Source organism: Pteronotus mesoamericanus, unplaced genomic scaffold, assembly GCF_021234165.1.
Source record: "Pteronotus mesoamericanus isolate MK-2021 breed Mesoamerican mustached bat unplaced genomic scaffold, CSHL_Meso_final contig_116, whole genome shotgun sequence".
Taxonomy (NCBI): domain Eukaryota; kingdom Metazoa; phylum Chordata; class Mammalia; order Chiroptera; family Mormoopidae; genus Pteronotus; species Pteronotus mesoamericanus.
Window position 1 is genome coordinate 10,117,486 of NW_026555027.1, and position 24,678 is coordinate 10,142,163.

A 24,678-nucleotide genomic window follows, 5' to 3' on the forward strand; every position below is an offset into this window, starting at 1 on the left:
TGGGGCCTAGCTCCCCGAGAGCCTCCTGTGCGACCTACGGTTCTCTCAACCCTCAGCTCAGGTTACAGCGTGGATGTGTTTTGTTTCCACAGTTAAGCGTTAGAAAGCCAGATGTCATTAGGACAAGCAGCAGAGGAGCAAGACCAAGGCAAAAGCAAAATGGCAAGAAATTTTGATCAAATATCCTAAATTTAGAATGGCCACTGGTTTTTTTGTTTGTTTGTTTGCTTTGAACTTGGCCGCTCACCACTGAACATTTAAGTTAGAGAAAATATTGAGAAGTACAAGGAAAATTCTGTCATCATCCTTTTGGAACTTACTGTAAATCACATGGTTCGTGTCGGTCCCACTGTGTACAGACTCAGAACATTGCCATGCATTCCAGAACAGCGACTTTCAACCGGTGAGCCACAAGCATTTTTAAAACATGCAATACCTGACTATTTAGTCAGGGCCACTGGCCTCTTTTCCCTTAGATTATCAAGCAAAAAAAAAATGACAAGAGCCAACACAACGATAGCCATCCAGCGTGAATGAATCTAAGTTATACCTATATTTTGTCAGATAGGCAAGAAGTATGCTTTGTGGTGTGCTGCAGAATGTCAGCAATTAGTTTATGTGTGCCATGAGATGAAAAAGGTTGAAAATCACTGCTTCCGTAAGTAAACCTTTCTCAAATATGTTGCATTTTTATAACATCTTGATAAATTGAAGGTGTTACAAGATGTAGCAGTTAAGCCCATGTATTAAATGTCATGCTCACTGGACAGTCCTGTGTGTGTTTAAGGTCAGGGTGACTGTTACTGAACAGCACGTTGTATGCTAGTACCTGTTCTTATCTATGATATGAGCTCAATAAAAATGCCTTTAAAATGGACAAAAATTAGTTTTTATTAAGACTGGCCATCCTGTTTATACCAGCTTGGCAAAGTTTTACAAGATGTGAAATGCAGCCTTCTAATTGCATAACTTTAAGGTGCTCCAAATCATGTGTTTTGAGCTTTTCTATGGCTGGGGTGGTGGGAGCCTTCTGAGTTCTTTACTTGCCGAGGGCCACGTAGCCGCAGGTTGCCGTGAGCTTAAGTAGCCGCTCCCTGTCAGTGATTTCCATCACTCCTGCGTGATCCAGGCAGTCACTCCCTTCCACGGGTGGGCCCTTGGCCACTGATTGTGCTTAAGGCTCAGGCAGATCAGCCGAGTCATCAGAAAATTACGGGTGAGAGAGAATAACGTCCCGGTTACGTGTTGGCCAGGCCGTCCGATGGCCAAGCCGATGGTGCTGCCCAGGCGGAGACTGCCGGCCCAAGGCCTGAGGCAGGCCTGGAGGTGGGCCAGGTCACACTCCCGGGGCTGACTGGACACCGCACACCCGCCTTCCTGGTCCAGCTGTGCCAGTAGCTGCTGCCCACCTCTCCGCCATGGCACTGCCGTGGCTAAAGGCACGGAGGAAGGGGGTGGGCAGATAAAATGCAAAGGCACCCCCAACCCCAGCCACTGTTGTATGACTAAGGCCCTGCATTTTCACAGGAAGGGCTTTCTCACTGAGTGCTTTGTCCCAAGTGTGGTAACACCCTTATCTGTGCCCAGTCATTCTGCACGCCTTGTGGAGACCGCCTTTGTGTGTGGGCACCGACTCTGAACGGGGCTGAGGTCTGAGGCTGGGATCCCCTAGTTTCCAGGGTGGGGAAGTGAATGTGCTGGGGGGACCCTTTGTGGCAGTGGAGACCCACAGAGGTGTGCCACCTCTGAGAACCGCTGGAGGATGGCGTGTGGTTGGTTCTTCAGGGAGCGAGAAGATGCCGCTGGCCGTGGGGCGGGGCGGGCAGCGCCGGAGGGAGCAGGCGGCTGTCATGCCAGCCCTCTCCCTGTTGCACCTGGCGGAGGGAATGCCTCTTTGGGAGGTGCAGAGCATGGCTCCATGCCAGAGGTGCGGGAGGGGATGTCCTGCATCTCCCTAGCCCTCCCTCCATCCGTCCATCCATCACCTCCCCACCCATTTGTTCATCCACCCCCGACTTCCATGCGCCCTTTCACCCATCCAACCATCCAGCATTCATCCATCCATCCATCCATCCATCCAACAAGTATGCAACAAGTACAACAGGTTATGGACAGAAGGCCCAGGTTTTGGGTGAGTTTCATTGCATTCGGGCCTCTCAGCACAAATGAGGACCTTGCTCCCTGGGATGAGCTCCTTCAGCTGGAGAGTGTGTTCCAGGGGAGGCAGAGCCCCTCTAGATCGACAGTTGGAATTATAAGCAAACCTGTATCCAGTTCTGAAGGTCAGTATTGCCCAGGCCTGCTGTGCTGGGGCAGGAGGTGCAGCAAGAGGAGAGAGAATGTGTGCACACGCTTGGGTTTGTGGGTGTGAGCAGCCACACGTGCACACACACGGGGAGGGAGGAGAGGATGGGACAAGACGGGCCATGACTGGGCAAGAAGCAAGCCCGGTGCTCTGGCATAGCAGGCCCAGGTCTTTTGTTCTGGAGTCGCCCCGCGGTCACCCAACCTGTCCAGCGGTAGGAAGGTGAGAGGCTCGCAGGAGGCTGCATGGCCAGGCCTGGAAGCAGTGTCCGCACCAGGAGAAACACAGTGCCTTCCGTGGGAGACAAACTTCCATCGCTTCAAAACCTGTGCCTGTGCTGTCAGTCTGACAGCTGACACTTCTCTTTGCTTACCAGCCAGCAAAGCTTTAAAAAGTAAGCTTATTAAAGCCGATTTGTATTTATTTTTTTAGCAATTTTGTTCACATTCGTCTACCATTTTTTAAGTTGGATACTAATCTTTCTGTTGCTGACTATAGTTGGCTGTTGAAAGGTCGACTAAAGAAACATGGCTTATATTCAGATAGACTGGGCACAAGGAGGTCACCGGGTGTGGGGGGCCGGGCTTGTCTGGAAGGTGCTGCTTTCTGGCAAGGGGGCATCCAGAGCCCGAGACGTTCAGGGGGACACATGGTCCTTTATGCAGTGGACTGGGTCAGAGCTGACTGAACACATCATCCTGGGTAGGGGGCTCTCCTCCTCTTTGAGACCTGTGTCGTTTCCATGGGTTCACAGGAGCAGAGCGAGGGGGCAGGCGTGAAGGAGGGAGCTTGGGCACAAAGTCCAATTTTGTTGATTGTTTTAACCGAAAGAAGTTGCTTTTTGTGTTTTCACTCTCCCTGTTGCTGTATCAGTCTATTCATGTTTTATCCAAATTTGTGCCACTTACGGGCACATCCAGACCCTGGCTCCATGCCTTACAGCCGCCGTGTGTGTGTGTGTGTGTGTGTGTGTGTGTGTGTGTGTGTGTGTTGTGCTGATCATGCTTTATGAACATTCCAAGTAGCTCAGTTCTGTTTAGTTATCTCAATGCTCAGTGTAGTTAATTAAATATATGCAGAAGATTCTAGATTTTATGTGTCTAGAACCTCATTTATTCAATATATTCCTGGATGTGACGAACTCATAGTATTATGGGCTTTTATCATAAGTAAGAAGACTTTTGTTTGTCACCTAATCATTTGGTTCCATAGATGTTTGGCCTGGAGAGTGCATGCTCAGTTGGGTCTTCCTTCCTGTCATATTTATTTCCACAGACGGAATTCTGGTTCAGTATCCCATCTTCCTTGTGATCATTGTGTTGTTAAGTGCAGAGCCCACCAGCCATGTACACCTGAAAGGGTAATGGCTAGAGCACAAGTTGAAACATAACTTTGAAAATGTATTTCTTTAAGAATTATTTTAATTCTCCTAATAGTATAAATACCAAAGTTTCTGATATCTGCTGTGGGACTTTAGCTGCAAACGACTGGGCAGAATGAGTTAGCCTGCATTTGTTGCCTGTGGCCACACCCTATAGTATTTCAACCAGTATCAGTTTTTTTGTCCTGTCAAATGAGCCTGGAGTTTCTGATTTATCAAGAACAGCCACACATGACTAGGGACATCAAGAAGCATGTGGCTCTGTCCGTGCTGGCCCTGCTCTGTGCGGTGGTCATGAGGACAGCTGATGCTCAGGAGCGCTTGCTGTGTGCAGGTGCTAACCCACCTCCCACAATCCCCCCACCCCCTGCAGCCCGGCAGACCCACCGACCTCTGAGACCTGTGTTGCTGATGAAAGCATGGCTCAGCACCCTTGGGCACTGTGCCCAGGGCCACATAGCTAGAAGCTGAAGCCGGCTCACGCAGGACTGTTCCCCGGCCCCTGTCTCCCGTCCTGACACCAGCCGTCCTGTGGGCTGCAGGGACAGGCAGAGTCCCAGCAAGGCCTCCATAACCCACATAAAAGGGGGGCAGCCATAGCCTCTGGGGAGACATTTCTCAGTCAGAATTGCACTCAGCAGGTAACTGTCACAAATACAGCATTGGCTAGTCTGGGTCTTTGCCTCCCCATATGTCCTTTAGAATCCACTTATTGACAGCCGCAGAATAACCAGCTGGGATTTTGATTGAGGCTGCACTGAATCTATAGATCCAGTTGGGAAGAACTGATGTCTTGACAATGTTGAGTCTTCCTATCCATGAACATGGTCTATCTCTACATTTATTTAGTTCTTCTTTGATTTCTTCCATCAGTGTTTTGTAGTTTTCCTCATGTAGGTCTTGTATATATTTTGTTTGATTTATATCTAAGTATTTAATTTTCAGGGTGCTAAGATAAGCAGTCTTGTGTTTTTCTTTCAAATTCCACTTGTTCATTGCTCTCATGTAGGAAAGCAATTGACTTTTTTATATTAATCTTGTGTTCTGCAATATTGCTATAATTGCTTATTAGTTCCAAGAGTTTCTTGTTGATAGCTATGCTTATTTTAATTATCCTATGTTGCATTTTACTAGAAGAAACATGTTTGGTTAACATAATGTGTGAACCTTATTTGCTATGCATAGTCTGCTCTAGTTTGTTCCATGTGCACAAAATCTCTTATGGATAAATGAACTGAACATCCATTACTTAGATGGTTTCCTCAAAAAGAAATTACTTCATTGTAAAATATAATAAATTGACAGGTGTGAACATTTTAGTGATATTTTGTTTAGATAATACTGAATTTGATTATTTTCCTTCAAATAATGTAAGGATTTTATACTTCAGTTGCCTTTGCTAAATAAATAATCACATCATCACTCAATTTTTTGCTACAGCTACAGGGTTAATCTAGCCTTTAGCATGTCACTTGATTTACACTAAAGAATCAACAGGAATGGTCTCCATTTAGCACTTTTCTTTTTAAAAATTTGCAGTGTTGGCTCTTAAAATGAAAACCTATAACAATCATAAGAATATGTAAAACATTTCTCAGTACCATTTTTTGAGACTAAAATGGATTAAATCCAGTAATAATTACTAGTAATTTTAATCAAGGTAACTGTCTCAAACATTTTTTAAGCTATAAATTTTTAGTGAATTCCTAAAGATAGTACTTTTCACCAGCAAAATAGAGAATGTTCAAGTTCTGGTGCATCTGTAACATAAATAAGTCCTGCTCTTTGTGTTGTGTTCCAGAATCTCTGTTTTCCCTGAGGGAAGGGGAGGGGAGAGCAGGGGCGGGACTGGGTGCAGCCCCTCTTCCCTAGACCTAGGGGATGCTGTCATAAGTCAGGGGAACGTGATGTTTGTATAAATCTTATACTTTGCTTTACAACGTAAGCACCTGCAAAGGTATAAAAAATAATACAACAGATGACATTTACCCACCACCTACTTAAAGGAAAAAAAGCATTGCCAGTGAATCCTGTTACTTGGAAAGTGAGCCATGGAGAACTGAAGGGACGTGCTGAGTGACCCTGTGACCAGCCTTGTCTTCCGTGTGGTCCCACGTACCCAGTCCGGTTCATTGCGAGTGCCTCCAGTATCACCGGCCTGGGCTGCTGCCGTCAACCGAACAGTGCGCCTCTGGACGTGCTCTGGTCCAGGCTGGGCCTTTGCATCCTCGGGCCACGCGTCCTTGTGCTGTTTCGGGGGTCAGGGCCCTGTTGGCTCTGGTCCGGAGCGCTGGTCCCACCTCGTTGCCCCTTTAATCCGGCATTTTCCCCGAATATTCAAACCTGATCTGTTCTTCCACATAAACCTTAGAATCAGCTTGTTTAGTCCCATTAAAAAAAAGAAAAGTTGGAATTGTAACTGGAGTTGAGTTAAACATCAATCCCAGGTCTTTTGATGCCAAGTTTAACAGTTTTTTTCACACCTGGCTGCCGCCCAAGTTTAGCTTACTTCTTCCCACTTTAGCAGCATCCTGAGAAGTGAAGAAATCGTTTGAATATTGCTACCAAATAAAGCTTTCCTTTAATTGGTCGTTCCTGGAATTTTGTTCCAGGTGGGATTTTTGATGGGGTTTTAATTCCTATGTGTTTATAGTTCAGGCCGTAAGAGGTGCTTTCAGAATGAAAGTGGTGTATGAAATGCTCTAAAGTGCTTGCGCTTGCTGTTTTGCTTTGTTTTATAACCTTTGGTACAAGAGTTGGCATTTGCAGGAAGTGCAGATGTTGGCTCCTGCTTAGCGAGAACTCTAAGGCCTCCATTCTCAGTGCGCACAGCCCACCCGCCGCTGTGCACAGCTGATCATTTTCCACTGTGAGACATTTCTGTGTCCTTTTTAAGAATTTTAATATGTAAGAGCAGGAAAACAAGGCGCTCTGCGAGTAGGTGAGCGCAGTTAGGGCCAGGCCCTGCCCGTGGCTCGGACTCACTGTCCTTGTCATTGGCGGCGTGTTCTTCTTTGCCCCTGACCTCCAGGCAAGTCAGCCTGCCCGGCACAGCCCTCGCTGATGAGCCGTAGCATAGTTGTGCCTTCTGCCCACTTCTAATTAAACTTTTTATTTGGGGATCATATCGATTCACATGTAGCCATAAGAAATAATACAAAGAGAACCATGTTTACTTTACCCAGTGCACTGGCACGGTCAGGATGCTGACCCGGATCCAGTCAGTGTCCAGAACATTCCATTGCCACCTGGATCGCTCCCATGTGCATGTATAGCCATACTGTTACGCTCCTGACACCTGGCAGCCACCGGTCTGTTCTCCAGTTCTAGTTATCTCATTTCAGGAATGTTATGTGAAAGGACCATGCGGTATGTAACCTCTGGGACTGGCTTTTTTCCCTCAGCCTAATTCTCCGGAGAGTCGTCCAAGTGGCTGTGCATATCAGGAGTTCAGTCCTTCAGCTTCCACGTAGCATTCCCTGATGTGGATGCGTGACAGCATGTTCGACCGCTCGCCTGTTGAAGGGCGCCTGGGGTGTGTCCAGTTTGGGGCTATTATGAGTGAAGTTGCTGTAAACATTTGTGTATGTATTTTAAGTGAACTTAAGTCTTCATTTCTCTGGGATAAATGCCCGCATTTGGTTTTTAAGAAGCTCCCAAACTGTTTCCGGAGAGGCCACACCGTTTACCCCACCACCAGCAGTGGGGGAGACCCAGGTTCCTGCGTCCTGGCCAGCGTCTGGGGCTGCCTCAGTTTTCATCCTGGCCGCTCTCACGGTGCACAGTGGCATCTCCCGCGGATTTGGGTTGTATTTCCCTGCTGGCTAACGATATTGAACATTTTTCATGCTTTTTTCTTCCATCTGAATATCCTCTTCAGTGAACTGTCTCCTCCTGTCTTTTGCCCATTTTCTAAGTGGATTCTTTGTTTTATTGTTGAGTTTTGGGAATTTGTGTGTTCCATTTGTTAAATGTATGGTTTTCAGATATTTTCCCTCTGACAAGTCTGTAGCTTGTCTTTTCATCTCCTTAACAGGGTCTTTAGCAGGCACGAATGCTTCCTTTTGACCATGGCCAATATATCAAAACAGCCAGTTTGTACTACGGGTTGTGCTTCGGGTGTCCACTCTGCCTAAGTGAGCTCTGCCGGGCCCCAGGTCCCCAGGGCTTTGTCCTGTGATCCCCCTGCAAGGTTTACAGCATGTGTGTGTGTCCCACTCGTGCCCCTGGTCCACCTCAAGTGCGGGCCTGCGTCGGCGTGAGACTCAGCTGCCAGGCGGCTACAGCACCGTCTGTGGACCGGCCACCCCTGCTCCTCAGAACTGCGACCAGCAGGGCACATGCGGGCCTGTCTCTGGGTGCTGTCTGTTCCACGTGCTCCGTTTGTGTGTCCCTCACGATACCGTGCTGTCTTGACGACAACCTCCCTAGTGAGTGTGGAGGTCAGGTGGGCGGAGTGCCCCTCCTTCGCGGTGGCTGCCTTACAGCCCCACTCGGGCAGTCCTGGCGTCTCTGGGTTGGCGTCCCTTGGTTGCCTTTTTTCATTCAGTCTGAGATCTTCCTGGCTGCTGGTGCGATTTTTGATTGAAACCTGGACATACTATGTTACAAGACTTGACACCTTACTTACACCTCTGTGTTAGATGGTTTTCACCCACGCTACTATGTTAGGGGAAGGGGGACGCCCCCTCAGGTGCCCCACCAGGCCTCTGCTGCCCCTCCCTGGCTCCACGGACACTGCTGGGTGGGGGAGGTGACAGTCCTGACTCCACTGGGCCGCCTCTGATACCCCGGCGGGGCAGGAACGGGCGCCTCGCTGCCCCATTACAGCTGGGCGGGGAGGGAGTCCAGCCTCCCCCTGTGTTTTCCCCGATGCTGCCTTGCTGGTGGGAGGGAAGGGGAGTGAGGCCACCCTCCCATCCTTGCTGGGTGGAAGGGTGGGGCCCGGCTGGGATAGGATGGTCCTACCACTTCCTGTCCTGTGGGCGGGACCTCCCCTGGGCCTTTGTCAGAGCGAGCAGCATTTGTTGGGGTGTTTTGGTATGTGCCCATTGGTGTTTCCAAGCTGCTGGCTTCTTCAGGTCCAGGTCTGGATGAAGTCCAGGGGACGCATGCGGTGTCGTCCCTCGGGTCGCGACAGGCCCACCCTCCTTTCTCCACCTTTCCATGTGGCAACAGGGTTTTCAGTGGCGCTGAGGGGAGGAAAGGGAGAAGGACGTCCACCCCACCCTCCCACCGCGCAAGTCCCTGCTGCCTGTTTCAGAACCGGAGGTCAGCGCATCAGAGCAGAATGGTGTGGATGGTTGTGTGTTGTTTCCAGAATTGATGGTCTGGGTTTCCTCGAAGCGCTGGTGATCAGCTTTCTCACACAGCCTCCACGATTTCCGCCTGCCTCTGGCCTTCATGGTGTGTCCAGCTGCCCTCCTGCCCTCCAGGCTCAGTGGCACCACCACGTGCCCACCTTCCTACCTGCCCGGCAGCCCGGAGGCCCTCGGGGCACCTGCCTCTGGCCAGGCGAGCGGTGGTCTTGCGCCCCTGCCACACCTTGTCTCCCACTCCAGACCTCAAGAACATCCCTCCTTATTAAAGCTCCACGTAACGGGCCCTGACAAGTGTGGCTCAGCAGGTCGGGCATCATCCTGCTAATCAAGGCATGTGCCTGGGTTGCGGGTTCAGTCCCCGGACCGGGCATGTATGAGAGGCAACCCATCGATGGTTCTCTCGTTTATCAATGTTTCTCTCCCTCTCTTTCTCCCCCACTTCCCCTCTAAAAATAAATAAATAAATAAATACAAATGTTTAGTAGTGGAAATTGCGAAACACACACACATGCAGAATTGCAAATACAAATGGTGAAGCCACCTGCCCGTCGGTTTCCATTCTGTGCCACCTGCTTTTTCCCCACCTGGGTTATTTTATAATAATAAATCCCGATGCTGCTATTTCATCTTTAAATACTTCAGTATCGCTGAAAGGTAAGTACTGGTTCCACACCTAAAATGATTAATAAGAATTACTAGATATAATCAGCTTTCTGGATGGTATTTATACTTGAACTTCTCCATCGGAGGGTCTGTCCGATTCATTTCAGGCCCTTGTCATGTTCCGCACTGTGCTTTGCACAGAATAGGTTTCCAGAAACCACATCTAGATGTAGTTAATGAATATAAAGCTGTAATGTTTTTAAAACTATCTGGAACACTCTGTTGAATAAAGGATTCTAAATAGACACTCACTGAAATTTCAGCAACAAATTTACCAGATATACGGTGAGATTCAGCATTATTAACAAATGGTTGTCACAGGAACTACATATATTTTAGACATTTGATGTATGAGAGATGTTTGTAAGATACATGCATGCTTTAGCACATTTTAGTCACCATTTTCTTAAAATTAATGAATTTGCCTTTTAGTGATTTATAATATCAATTTTATTTGTATACAAAGCAACATGTGGCTACAAAACTGGCAGATCTTCTTTTTCCTCAATTACAATTTGATGGGACCATTAATTACAGATTGTGTATTAGATTTTGCAAAGTATAGCCGAACTGTTTAGGAAGAGAAAACTCTTCCTAAGTTTGTTAAGAATTAGATAATTGGAATAATTGTTCTTTGAGGATTTCCTGTGCTTTTTCCTGCCAATAAAACAATGTTATACATGGCTAAGAAATTCAGTCAGATTTTAACAGTTCCGTGCCTTTTAGACTCATCCATGTGAGAGGCGACTCGAGAAGGAAAAGGAGTGATGAAGTGAAATGCCATGGGCACTTCTCTTTCCTTTGCAGCTTTGTTTTACTGCCCCAGCCAGAAGGCTGCCAGAGCAAAGATCGAGTGGCAGACAGGTTGGAGTCCTGTTTGGGTCCTGTGGTCATCTGCCGCGATGTGGTGCATCTTTGGTCTCTCATACAGGAGAGATCAAAGATGTAAATACTGTCACTTTTCTCCCTGGTTTGCAGCTTCCCAGAGTCCCCACCCCTGGAACAAGGCCACACTCTCCAGAGTGGCCCCTCATCTTCCTTGCTGGGACCTCACCCCAGCTCAGCCATCCCTCCCTGCAGAAGAGGCCTAGGGGTCCTGCAGTGGACCACGCCAACGAGTCGGGGGCACCTGAACATTCTGCCTGGGTGGCAGACCAAGCTGTCCTGGTTTCACGTGTCCTTTTTTAGTTTTTAGCCGTGTTGGCATTATTTCTGCAGAGGAGACTTACCTTGTGTTGCTCATGGGATGGACACACTCACGGTGGTTTTCTTGCTCTCTTTCAGACAGAAACAGTCTCCGCCAGTCAAGAAACCCTCCAAAGTACCTTGCCATGGATCTAGAAGATGAAGAAAACCTGAGTAAGACCTAGGCCTGCCGTGTAGTCTCGAGTAGCTGGCTTTCCATTAGTCTTAGTGTTTCTGGAACTTCATTTCATGACTCCAGTGTAGGGGGAATGATCTTCCTATGGCACAGGCTCCAAGCAGTGGCATGTTTTTAGTTTTCGAAACATTCTCTATTTACAGTGGGCATGTCCCCCGCAGCCACGTGTGTAGGGTTGTCACCCCTGTCATCATCCTGGCCCGACGCCCTTGTCTGGGAGGAGAGCGTGCCTCTGGGCATATATCTCCTGAAGCTGCACGCTTTGTGCTCAGTCACAGCCTGGTTACCACGGTGATGGTCAGATTTCCATCTCTGCAAATCTGAGATAACCTTTGAGGTGGATTTAAATACCTGGCCATTCGAATTAACAGCATATACGTTTTCTGTTCAAATACAGTGGATTCTCCCATATTGTGAAGGAAAGGGTTCACGTGAATCTGCTGACTATAAGTTTCCAGACTTTCAAGGTGTGGCCTGGAGCACCTCGGGGCCCTTCTCCTTCCCACACTGTCCTCCCCAGGGGACGGAGAGACGCCGCGCTGTGCCAGCATCCCCTCTCTCCACTGCTCTCTACGAAAAGTCCAGTAAACACACTTTTCTTCCATTTTATCTTTAATCCCGGGGAGCAGAGCATTTAAATAAGGCTTACATGTTCCCACAGAAGTTGGGAGCTTGTAGTAGGGAAATTGCTCCAAAGCCATCCTTTTTCTAGTACATGTATATATGTACATTCTTACTTGTTGTGTTTAGTTGCTGCTGAGAAAGAACGTGCAGGTCTAAATGATGAGTGACATTTTGTTAAGAGTAGTCATCCATGACCATAGCACAGTTCAGTCCATTTATCTGTGACTTCACCCAAACTGACCAGCTAAGGCCTCGGAGTGGGTGTGATCACACAGACAACCCAGAAGTTCACGCGGCAGAACGGCCTGCCTCCCGCGCAGGCTGCTCCGTGAGTTTGGTGGTGGATGGCATGGGGCGGGCTGGGCCTGCATTGTGTGGACTGCACAGGAGACACTGTCTCTGGCTGAAGTCTGTCCCCGTGGGATGGGCGCCAGCACGAGCAACTGACCAGGCGCAGTTGGAAAAGCACATGGCTCTGTGCCCTTCCTCCTGCTGACCTGTGCGTGGCCTCTAGCTGGCTGGGCCCCGTGACAGCCCGCTCCTTAGCTCCTCTTAGAAGCCTCCCCACGCATTTACTGGCCGGCTCCACTCACTGTCTCCAGTTTAGCCCACGCACTATTCCCTGCGAAGAGTGTGCATGCGGCTGTGCCCCGGCCTCCTTTCTCTTAGGACTGTGGGCTCTTGTCCATGGCAGTGGCTATCTGGTTTGGGTGAAAATGTCACCAAGTGTTGATTGTATAATTATCCCCAGACTGATCCTGTGGTAATGTAGATAAAGAATCCTGAATAATTTTTCTGGAAACATAAGCTGCTGGTTCAAGTGCTGAAATTTAGCGATGCCAGTCCTGTGTTTTCTATCATTTTGAAAGCAACAAAAAATGTTATCGTGATTAACAGTTAGCTTCATGAAACAAAGTAGCATGATAATGGGAAGAGAAAGAAACAAAGTAGCATGGTATGCAAAGAGAAAGGGACTAAGAAGAATTGTGATAGTAGGGGTAGCTTCCTCCACTTTTAATATTTTCTCTTTACCTAGTAGCATTTTTAATAAGATGGAATTTGAGTAGTATTTCAGTGCTTCTGAAGCAAATAAGAACTTAGAATATATGTGAACTGTTATAAAAAAGTGTACTTTTCCTATAATCTCAAGATTGTCAGTCCAATACTGATTATTTCAATCTCTTAAAGGAAAGCATTTGGTTGTTGGAGGTTATAAATATTTGATTAAATGCATGTCAGAATATATTTATGATGATCTGAGTGTCTGTGCGGCTAGTTCCATTTGGCAGAACCGCCAGCGTGTCCGCGGCCACCTGTGTGACGTCCTTGCTGTTTGCTCGTCTAACCTGTCTTGCTCTGCCTTTTTCACCTTTTGTTCCCTTGAGCACCGAAAGGAGTAACCTATCGAGCTTTTGCTGGAGGATGTTATAAATGAAAATTTAGTGTCTATTCCATCGGCTTTGTCAACTGGGACAAGTGGTGTGTGTGTGTCAGGCCCCGGGGGAGCACCGTCTGCAGGAAAGGTGTCGCTGTCTCTGATCTCTGCCGCAGGCTGGAGGCCATCCTCCCATGGGCTGTGCTTAAACCACGGTCATTCCTTACACAGCTGAATGCTGACAGCCGGGGACTGCGAGGACTTCTGCTGTGGCATTGGCAGCCAGTGACACAGACTTTCTGTCACATTAAGCCCTCCCACGGGTAGAGCCCATGAAGTTTCTCAGCATGATGAGGGTCTGCTTTTATATTACGTTGTGCAAAGGGACCCAAGGCACCGTACTGGGCGCCTATAAATGGGTTTATGTTGTAAGAACTACTTTGATTACTTACAGGATATATTGTGGATTTTCAAAAGCTAGTGGCAGGTCTTTAAATTCAGTGACATCAACATCCAGACGCCTGGTAGCCATGACCCCTGCGCTTCACGCGCCAGGTGGCCTGTGGGTACGAGCCAGGGAAACGGGAGTCGTTTATTGCTCCCTTTTATAAAAAGCTTGATAGACATGAAGGGAAGGGTAAATGCTTTCATACCCCATTTTGAAATTAAAATCATATTTATTTGGTCATGAACTTATAGAATCCAAAAATTATCTTTATTAATCATAAATATAAGCTGCCTTTAAAAGGTAGAATAACCAAATTATTTGTAAATCCATCAAATACTTGTTTTAAAACATTTTTTTAAAGTCAAAATTTCCAGCTTTAGTTAGGAAGTTATAGCCTCCCTGCAGCTTCAATTTTATATCTTCCTCATATATATATATTTTTTCTATTGTATAATGTATTAAGGATTCAGAGGTAAATCAATCCCCACATGTAGTGAAAAATTTTAAATGAATACTAGAAATGAAGCTGTATCCTTCAAAAATCATTTTTAAACAGTCAGAATACTTTACATGATTGCGTAAGCACATTTGTAAGATTGATTCATGAACTGAATCAAATAACTGCCCACATTGATCGAATATTTTGAGCCCGGAGAACGAATCAGCCTGTAAGTGCTGCTTTTAAACATGTCACCTCTTCTGGGAGATGCTGCAGGTCGGAGCCAACCATGAGAGTAAACGCCCCTGGCGAGGGGGAAATGCCAAACCACACGGCACTTGTCAGTGCTGCCCTGAGACTTTATTGTCCCACACTTTGATGCTTCAGAATATTCTCATAAAAATGATTTAAAAATTCACCTCTTAATGCAAAAGTAGTTGGTGATACTAAATAGAAATGGCAGGAGCTGTTAGTCAGCAAAACGTCCGATGGCCCAGGTCAGCTGAGGCCCTGAGTGGGTGGTAGATGAGCCGTCCCTCCTGGAGGGGCAGCAGGGAGTAAGGTAGGACACACATCACTTACCCAGTTACAAAGAGAGATAAAGGAATCTATAAATTTTGCATTTACAAGATCCTGCAACGAAGGCGTTGTAAGTTGCTCTTTCTGGGCACCGCAGGTTCGAGCAGCACAGAGGCTAAGGACAGCTGCAGTGCCGACCACGGGCCCCCCGGGGACGGCGGCGCTCCGGGGCTGGCCGACGGCTGCCTGCTCCCCAACGGGGGCGGCAGCGTCGTCAGCAGGAAGCGGCCCCTGGACGAGGGCAGCAACGGGCACGCCAAGTTCCGCCTGAAGAAGAGGAGGAGGGCGCCGGGGCCAGCCCTGCCCAAGAACGCGCTGATGCAGCTGAACGAGATCAAGCCCGGCCTGCAGTACACGCTGCTGTCCCAGACGGGGCCCGTGCACGCACCGCTCTTCGTCATGTCTGTCGAGGTGAACGGGCAGGCGTTTGAGGGCTCTGGGCCCACGAAGAAGAAGGCCAAGCTGCACGCAGCCGAGAAGGCTTTGCGGTCGTTTGTCCAGTTCCCCAACGCGTCCGAGGCCCACCTGGCCATGGGGAGGGGCCTGTCCGCCAACACGGACTTCACGTCTGACCAGGCCGACTTCCCTGACACGCTCTTTAATGGCTTTGAGACGCCGGACAGGTCGGAAGTGCCATTTTACATGGGCTCCAATGGTGACGACTCCTTCAGCTCCAGCGGGGACCTCAGCTTGTCCGCATCCCCAGTGCCTGCCAGCCTCGTCCAGCCCCCGCTCCCAGTCCCCCCACCGTTCCCTCTGCCCAGCGGGAAGAACCCCGTGATGATCTTGAACGAGCTGCGTCCGGGCCTGAAGTACGACTTCCTCTCGGAGAGCGGGGAGAGCCACGCCAAGAACTTCGTCATGTCGGTGGTCGTGGATGGCCAGTTCTTCGAAGGCTCGGGAAGGAACAAAAAGCTTGCCAAGGCCCGGGCCGCGCAGTCTGCCCTGGCCACCATTTTTAATTTGCACTTGGATCAAACGCCGTCTCGCCAGCCTATCCTCAGCGAGGGCCTCCAGTTACACTTACCCCAGGTGAGGAACCGTCGGGTCGTGGCTCAGTCCTGCTTTTAGACAGAACTTGGCTCCATTATCACTATCGACTTTCCATCTTTTGTCACTCTGTCCTTGCCACCGTTGCCAATGCCTGTGGCTCCTGGGGAGGCTTTCCTAGATCATGCTGGCCACGTGATCCCAGGGGAGCCAGCCCGGGGCCGTCACAGCACAGGGTGGGGACCCCAGAGTAGTGCTGTCCGTGCTGTCCGTGCGGGGCCTCGCCTTGAAAGACAGACCGTGGTCCCCTCCCTGTGTAGCTGCCCCTGCAGAGGTGGGGGGCATCCTGTTGCAGCCTTTGAGGAGAGGAGGGAGCTGGACCCCGGAACCTGCCCCAGCCCAGGGAGTTTTCCTCAGTCTCACTGGGATTTGGGGCACAAGGGGAGTGAGTCTGCCGGTCAGCTGCTGAAACCCACGGGCAGCAGGGCTCTGGGCTCCAGCCGGCCTGGCTGGCGGCTGCATCTCTGAGCCCACGGCGGTAGGGAGCACATGGCAGAGGGACAAGGGGCGCTGGGGGCAAGTGCTCCAGGGCCCACCAGGCATCTGGGTCTCCTGCACCTGGGATTCCCGACGTGGGATTCACATAGACTCCCTCCTGCCTGGCCAGAGTGGGCAGCCACTCTTACATTTGGCCTTGGGCCCCCACATCCCCTCATATCAGGGTGAACAGAGGGAAGCGTTCACGGGGGCTCAGATCAGCATCTGTGAAGGAGGAAGACTAGAGGAGAAGGGACAGTGTCACCTCCAAATCCTACAGCTCTGATTACTTATGTATTGCTTCTTAGGATTCAAATTTCTCTGGCCCACTGTAAAAATCAGTCTTTTAGGGAGACTTCTGGTGTGTGTATTCCTTCTTGTCAACATATTATTCAGTTTGAAGATAAAACATAGTGTTTTGACCAGAAAAACGAAGGACTCAATGTTGATAGGCAGAACGGCCTGCATTCCCTTAGAAGGACGCGAATGTCAGCCTGTGTTTCGCCTTTGAACCAGTCCAGGTAACCTGTGTGCAGATGTCCTCAGAGCTGACCAAGGTCCTCAGTTTTAAAAGAAGGAAATTTATTTTATTTTGTTTAAAGCAACCTAATACATCAGTATAACACAACATGCTCAAAGTGATGTACTGATTTTTTCATGAACCAAATAATTGTTTCCAATGTTAACCTCTTCCTGTTAGTCCATTTACAGTTTTACAGATTGTTGGCACTAGTTCCCAAGTGATATATTTTATTTTCAGGTTTACTGTTTGCTAAACTATGTCAGCTTGAGTTCAAAACATCTGACTTGACCTGTTTTCCCTGAAGGTGAACAGGGTCGTGTGTAAGAGAATGGCACCTCCCAGGTGCCAGGTTTTGCAGTGCAGATGGGTAACACGGCAGAGGGGAGGCAGAGGGGGTCTGTGTGTGCACGTGTGCATGCATGTGCCCTTCAGCCCCGTCGCCAGGCTGGGCTCAGTGGAGCAGTGACCGGAGCCCCGGGCCTGGGAGGGCGTGGGCTGGAGGGGCCGCCCCAGCCCCGCCCACACCACTTACGGTTCCACTGGTGGCAGTTTTGAGACTTCTGTGGCCGCTGGCCCAGTGAGGCCTGAGGGAGTGGAGCTGCTTACGTCAAATGACCCTGGTTTCTGATTCTTTGCCTTCCTGGTGTTCGCAGTGGCACTAGAGAGTTTAAAAACTAGGCAACGTTGACCACATGACGAGTGTGAAGCACCCCGTGAGCAGAGCCTGTTGAAGTGGCCCAGCAGAGCCTCAGCGTCTCTCCGCCCCAAGCGTCGTTGTAGGAGGCGGTGCTGGGGGCCTGGCGGGGGGTGTGGGGGTGCCGTTTAGGAGCACATTACCTCGTCGCTATACCGCCCCCACATTCAGAGGGAGAGGCGCTTCATTACCTGTAGCAAATGAGGTAGTAACCTCTTTAAGGGGTGGAAGAACCGCCCGTGTGTGCAAACGCCAGCATCGAACAAGTGAGCGTGCGCAGAAGTGCCCGGCCTCCATCTGAATTCAGGTGAAACTCTTGTGCTTTCCTCTGAACATGTGCAGATACGCCTAACCCTCTATGCAAAGGGAGTTTCATCTCTGTCTTTAAGCTCTCGTTATTTTTCTCCTTCCGTGTAAGTTGGAATGTGTTGTCCTTCATCTTTGGTACCCTCGCCCCTGTGTGGTTGGACATCTGTTTCTGTCTGTGGTCTCCTCTGTGCTCCCATCTGTTGCCTCGGGGCCCCTGCCAGGTGCCAGGTGCCAGGTGAGGCCCCTGGGCCCCGCCTGGGCCTCCTGCCCACTCTCCCCTGGGGCTCGCCGGGATCTGCTGGTGCAGTGGCGGGAGTAAAATTTCCTGACATCTATGCTTTTTCCAAATAAGTCATTATTTAGGACGAGTGGCTTTTCTATTCATTTTGGGAGTGTTTTATTAGGAGCCACGGTGGGGACACTAGATTTGGCCATTTGATTATCAAGACAAGTGTGAGATGGGGGAGGGGGGGTGTAGGCCCAACGTGCCTCTTCACACACGCACACCGTTATGCACTGTTTCCCAGAGCACCAAGGGCTCACTTTACCACGATAAATCGAGTCATAAGAATGAGATGTGTCCCAAATCTAACAGATATGTTAGCTTCTAAGAAGCACTCCCTGCAGGACAAGTGCTGTCGGGTCTGGTCTCACGCCAGCTGACGTGTCCGAGCCTCAGCGGACACCTTCCCTCGAGCACACCCTGCTGTCACTCGGTCTGAGCGACCCTGGCCCTTCAGGCTCCAATCAGTGCCGGACTCTGAGAACCTGGCTGAGCCTGGGCACTTTGTTTCAGGTGCTGAAACAATGGAGACATCTGATGGGCAGGGGCCTGTGAGGGGGAGGTGCTGTGCAAAGCTTACGATTCTTTAATTTGATCTTGCTCCTAACTGCCCCTTTCTCCCGCCGGCGACATCGGGTAGCACAACCAAGGGCGTGCTCCTGGACTTGCCGGCCTGAGCTGGACACTCGCAGAACATGGAAGGGGGAAGGCACTGTGGCCACCCACACCTCGGTGTCCTCATTGGAAGGCAGGCTGGTGCATTGTGGGGATCAGAGGGGCGGCAGGGCATGCCTCTCGTGCACTAGCCCAGGCTCCCCGGGGCCAGGTTCTGGGCTACCCTTGTCCTCCAGACCCCGATGAAAGGCTCCAGCCATGGCCTTTGCGCGCTTCTTGGGATGTGTGTTTCCATTGAGTATTTTGGAGGAAATACACACGCACACACGCTTGCACTTGTTTGACAGATTTACTGTGGGATTCTCTAGGAGAGGAGCCACCTGTGCCATCACCCTTTGAAGGGAGAGTGTGCTGGTGTTTGCAGGCAGGTGCAGGTGCCTAACCCCCTGCTGTGGTCCTCAGGTGTTAGCTGACGCTGTGGCCCGCCTGGTTCTGGATAAGTTCGGGGACCTGACGGATAACTTCTCCTCCCCCCACGCACGCAGGAAGGTTCTTGCTGGAATCGTCATGACGACAGGTAAACATCTTGCCCTGTAAAGAGCTCTCACTCTAACAGGAAAATTGTCTTGTCCTTCTTCAGAATGTCTGCCACCTGCAAACGTGGGAACTGTACTTACATTTTTTTCTCAAATGTCCATCTTCTAACCTAAGTTGTTTTTATTTGGAGAAGCACTCTGTTTACACTGGATTCCCGTGGTCATGTGTGCGTGGAATGGAGCTGCTCAGAAAGCTGCAGGAGATGTTAATTCCTGCTTCACTGGAAAGCAGGGCGTGTCTGAGTTATCAGTCAGCATCCCTGCTGTGGGCAGGTTTCTGTGTGACTGTGGGGGAGAGAGGACTCTCCAGCAAGAGTCAGAAATTGCTGGGGGAAAAGCATGGTTTGGCACAGGAAGAGGAGCCCATTGAATTTGTTAGAAGCTCCTGGTCGTGGAAGGAGCCCATCCCCAGGCCCTCTTCCCGCACCCAGGAGCGGGGCCTCCTGCTGCATCTCCACAGCGACTCCTAGGAACAGGAGCCACAGCCTGACCAGTGCCCAGACACCGTAGTGAGGCAAGGGGATTCTGGTCATTGGAGAAAGAACCCCCGCTTTCTGTCACGCGGGCCCCCTCCACTGGCGGCACCCACGGCGTGTTTAGGAAGTAGGCCCTGCAGGACAGGGAGCGAAGGGTCGCAACCGGCGGGACTGCCTCTGCTGGCCAGGAGACAACGCCTGCGGCTCGGCTCGGCGGGGCGGCTGTGCTGCCCTCCCCCCGCCCCGCCCCCGGGGTAGTTCTCTGTCCCCGTGGGGAGAGGGCGCGATTCTGTAATCCTCAGCATTGGTCCCCGGTGTCCTAGCGTGACAAGTCTTGAATCACAAGCGCCCTCTACCATGATGGGTGCGCTGTGGCACTGCTGAGCTTGTGTCTGAGGGGTGCAGTACGGAACTCTGACCAGGGACGTGGGTTTCAGGTTTTCTGTGATGTTTGGTGCCTGTCTTCCCCTCCCTTTTCTCTCTTCACGTGTAAGTTTAAACAGCTGAAAGGGGGACGTTTCAGCGGCTGACAGCAGCTCCCGAGCAGGCCCTGTGGCTCCTCCGCAGATAGAGGCGCAGGCGCAGGCCAGGGTGGGCGTCTGTCCCGCAGCCCTGCTCAGCCACTTAAGGAGAGGCAGCTGACCTCATGGCAGTGTTTGCACCTCCGAGTGACACCCCTTTGGACGGCTGCTCGGAGCCACAATGGACATCTGCAGGCAGGACTGCGCAGCCGGGGGCTCGTGGTTCTGGCCTCAGGTGGCCTCCACCCGTTGAATGACCTTGGGAGGGTTATTGACCCTTCTGTGCCTCAGTGTCCTGGTCTGTAAAATGGAGGCCGCGGTCGTATGTACCTTAAGCTCATGAGAGCGAAGCGTGAATACCTTACCTGGTAGACCAGCTCAGTGCCCGCCTCGGGGTGGCCGCCATTCTGTAGCTCATGGTGACACAGTTTATACCCAGTTCAGGGCCTTCTCAGCGAGTCTGCAGTACGTGGTCCGCCAACAGATTTACCATCAGGGTGGTGGTCACTCTTCTGGAGGTTCCCGGGGGCTGAGGGCTTCCCTGCAGCACAGTTAGATGGGGACAGGGACTCCAAACGGCCCACTGTGAGTGGCTTGTTTTCCTTCTTGCCCCTTCCTTATTGCCTCTTTAGTGCTCTGATATTACTTTCAATATTAATAACTACACCCCTTAGTCTACTTTCACGTGGTACTTCCTATTTGTATCCAACACGGACTGTTCAAGAAAAAACTGTTACATTCCGAAGGAAACAACTTCCGAGTTTAGAGCCTTCACACTGAATCGTGAGGAGAGTTCACTTCCGGGGGTCTCTGCAGAGCTAGACCCTGGGAGGCCGGCGGTCGGCGGGGGTGGGGCCCGGGGGACGTGAGCACGAGCTGAGCGCTCTGCAAGGTTATACGCGGTCAGCCCTTGGGGGCACAGGTAGGCACATGGCTGTGACTTAGAGGAATGGTCTCTCTTGTTTTCCAGGCACCGATGTTAAAGATGCCAAGGTGATATGTGTTTCCACAGGAACGAAATGTATTAACGGCGAGTACATGAGTGACCGTGGCCTTGCTTTGAATGACTGCCACGCAGAGATCATATCTCGGAGGTCCTTGCTTAGATTCCTTTATACACAGCTTGAGCTTTACCTAAAGTAAGTCTAGTAAGTAAGTAAGTAAAGGAAGCTGTTTTAAAAAGTATTCACCCCCCTCCCGTCAGACAACAGTGCAAAACTTTCACGGAGAAAATTCTCAAAATAGTAACTTTGTCAGCAACAGCAAGCTTGGATCCCATTTTCCCATGATGCTCCAGCTACAGATAGAGTTGGCTAAATTACAGCTCACATGCGTATATACAAACGTACACATATGCACACATACATAGAAGCACTGCAGATGTCAGGTCTGTGTATGACCCTGTGCTTTTGTTTCACACAGCCTGATATCCATAGAGCTCTACTGCCTGGTACACATGGTCATTTTATTCTGGTCACTGGGCCTAAACTCAACCCACCATGTGTCTATACTGCTTTTTTTATAAAGCCATCTCTACACATGGTCATTCTGTTCGAAGTCAGCAATGAGAAGGAAAGAAGATATATTCACAATGTCAATGACATGTCCATTGTTGAATGGACAGGAACTGTGCGAATTACTGTAAACATGTAAAATAAAGAGCCCAGCTCAAGCCTCTCTTTACCCCATTGAAAGCACGGGCCTTTGAAACCGCAATGAGCTGGGATACACTGGATTTTGACTGCATGCAGCCAGAAAGTTTATATTGCGACTTGTTTCCTTTCAGTAACAAAGACGATCAAAAAAAGTCCATCTTCCAGAAGTCTGAGCGGGGAGGCTTTAAGCTGAAGGACAGTGTCCAGTTCCATCTTTACATCAGCACCTCTCCCTGTGGGGACGCCAGAATTTTCTCACCACATGAACCAATCCTGGAAGGTACGACAAGGTTCTTGACAGTGAGCAGCTTTTCAAAATTTATGGCCACATAGTAACAGACAAAAGAATAAACTTATATTAATATCCTTTTTTTTTTTTAGTGTCAGCCTTGATTGTATATTTGAGGAATGTATAAAAGCATGAGGTTTTACTTTTTAATGAATAACTAGTTAGAAAACTTGAATGAATGAAAGTGTTGATTCTAATAACCTAAGTAATTGGCATAGAGAGAGGATGTCAGATAGGAATTGCTTTTGGCACTTAAATTTGGATATTATGTGTCTCTAAATCAGAGATGTACATCCTCTTCCATATTTCTGATGAATTTTAACTTAATCAATGTGTACTTCGAGTATTTGGCTGAAATTCCAGAAGCAGGTCCAGACGAATGAAAAAGGAGGAATTGTTCTATTGTATTTTTCTGCTCTTCTCTGTCTACTAGTTCTAGTTCTTTTGTTTTATATGAATTTGTATCCACGTCTCTTCTCCCAAGCTTAAACATTACTTATTCTGAATAGAACATTTGATTATATTATGCTCCTTGATTATGAAAGCAACACATACCCACTGTGGGAAATTCCTAAATATTTTTAAAATAAGAAAGAAAATCTAAGTCACCTGGTTCACGTGACCCAGAGGTGGTCACTGTGGACACTGTGGACATTTGCACATGCTTCCTGCGTGCTTATTTCTGCCTCCCTGGGGATTTTTTTTTTAATTTAGTAAATTTAATAACTTAATAAATTTAAAAAATATATGGGGGAAATATAATAAACACTCCAATATCCAACACCTAGCATTAACAAATATTAACATTTTGTCCTATTTACTTTAACTTCTTTTTAATGATAGAAATCGATCACTTTGGTTAAAAAAGAAGCCCTCTTTGTCCCCAACCCCTAAGGAGGCCCCTGCCGTGAATTCCGCTTGTATTATATCCTTCCTATCCAATTTAATGTGCTTTTACTTACGTGTGTCCTATAGGTACAGACTATAACCACTGCACATACAGGCATACACTGTGTGTAAATTTATAGGCTGTAGTTGGGTGTGTTTCTCCGTGAGTGAAATAGACGGTCTCCTTCTCCCATCTCTTTCTCAGAACCCGCGGACAGGCACCCGAATCGCAAAGCCCGAGGGCAGCTGCGGACAAAAATAGAGTCTGGGGAGGGGACCATCCCGGTGCGCTCGAACGCGAGCATCCAGACGTGGGACGGCGTGCTGCAGGGGGAGAGGCTGCTCACCATGTCCTGCAGTGACAAGATGGCACGGTAGGGGCCCCGGGCTCCCTCACCCCTCCCCGCTGCGCCAGCCACCCCTGCTGGCGCTCAAAACAGTCAGGTCTGTCCCCACTCCCCACCCCAGTGGTCCCCGCATTCTCAGAATGACTGAGGCTCTGGAGGGGATCCGGGGCCCTTGGAGGGGATGAAGGGGGGCCTTTAACCGGGAGGCTCCAGGCTATCCATTGCCCTTTGTTGTTACTTCTGTATGTGGCTTCGGACGCATATAGATAGATACGCAGCTCCTCACGCCTCATAGATGCAGCTTTAATGGCCACACTCACTGCTCAGTTAGTATTGGAGGAGGTGGTATTTACATGTTAGTAATAATGTGACACCCAGCCCAGGGGTTTCGCCGTGAACACGGAGAGCACCTGCTGGTGAGCAGGCTGAGGGTGGGGTGCTGCAAACGCGCATCGTGCTTGCCTCCCCCGAAGTGCTGTTCTTTCAGGGGCCTTTACCCCCTGTTTAGAGAGCACTGTTTCTTCAGATGCCGGCCTCCGTTCCAGCAGTTCTTTATCTTTTAACAAACGTTTATTGGAAAAAAACTAACGTGGGCAAATGGCAAAAAGTTTTATGGTAGAAAAGCACATAAAATGACAATCTCCCCTGCGTCCGAGTTCTCCGTGGCCCGTTGGGAACGGGCCCCTGGCCGCCCTCCCGGCCGCGGTCAGAGCTGGCACATGTGTGTGCCGCACACCTCGTCAGCTGTTTGGAAGCCTTTGTCTTCACTTTCTCTCGTGGGTCTTGTCAGGGGACCACAGAGCCCACTCCCACCCAACACAGGTGCCCACATTGTGTGTTCATTTATTACATGCCCTTTGCGTTCATTTTCCATGTGTGTGCGTGTCCTTGAAAAATATGCAGTAGTGTTATTTGGGGGCATTTATGTGTATATGGTTATTTGACAGAAATCATAGTGTGCTTCAGATCCCATTCTGCACCTTGCATTTTCACTCGCCCCAGTGTTTGGGGGACTCTTGCCGATGCTGTCATATGCGGCCGTGGATCACTAATACATCACAGCCACGGCCACATCACGTCCGTTCCCTCCCGATGGAAACATGGATCTCCTCAAACCCCCTTCCCGGTGCAGCCTGGAAGTCCCGAAAACGCAGCTTATTGGAGGCCTCGCTCCCCAGGGGTCGTACGCGGGTGGACCGTCACACACGGCGACCTCACACAGCGCTATCGGGCGTGCCCAGGCGGTCGGGAGGCCAGCGCCCCCACGTCTCTAGCTGGACTCTCACAGTTTCAGTGTGAGTCTCTCTCCCCACTGGGAACGCTGGGCGTCCCCGCAGCCGCCCGTCTTGCTCCTGTAAACTTCCTGTGAACACCCTGCCTTCTGCCTTTCAGATCTCATACCCATTTCACCCTTATTTGCAGAAGTTCCTTTTATAGTT

At 49.7% G+C, this 24,678-nt stretch overlaps 1 protein-coding gene across 4 annotated transcripts in view; it reads left to right on the forward strand.

Moving 5' to 3' along the window:
* Nucleotides 1-24,678, forward strand: part of ADARB1 (adenosine deaminase RNA specific B1) — a 104,170-nt gene that overhangs the window by 60,458 nt on the left and 19,034 nt on the right. For all 4 annotated transcript variants that reach the window (XM_054579134.1, XM_054579126.1, XM_054579142.1 and 1 more), the window contains exons 3-8: nt 10,955-11,029; nt 14,614-15,548; nt 18,930-19,044; nt 21,031-21,199; nt 21,847-21,995; nt 23,098-23,266. In XM_054579134.1, the coding sequence (XP_054435109.1) occupies nt 11,002-11,029; nt 14,614-15,548; nt 18,930-19,044; nt 21,031-21,199; nt 21,847-21,995; nt 23,098-23,266 (1,565 nt within the window). In that variant the 5' untranslated portion in view covers nt 10,955-11,001. The remainder of the gene's footprint in view (nt 1-10,954; nt 11,030-14,613; nt 15,549-18,929; nt 19,045-21,030; nt 21,200-21,846; nt 21,996-23,097; nt 23,267-24,678) is intronic.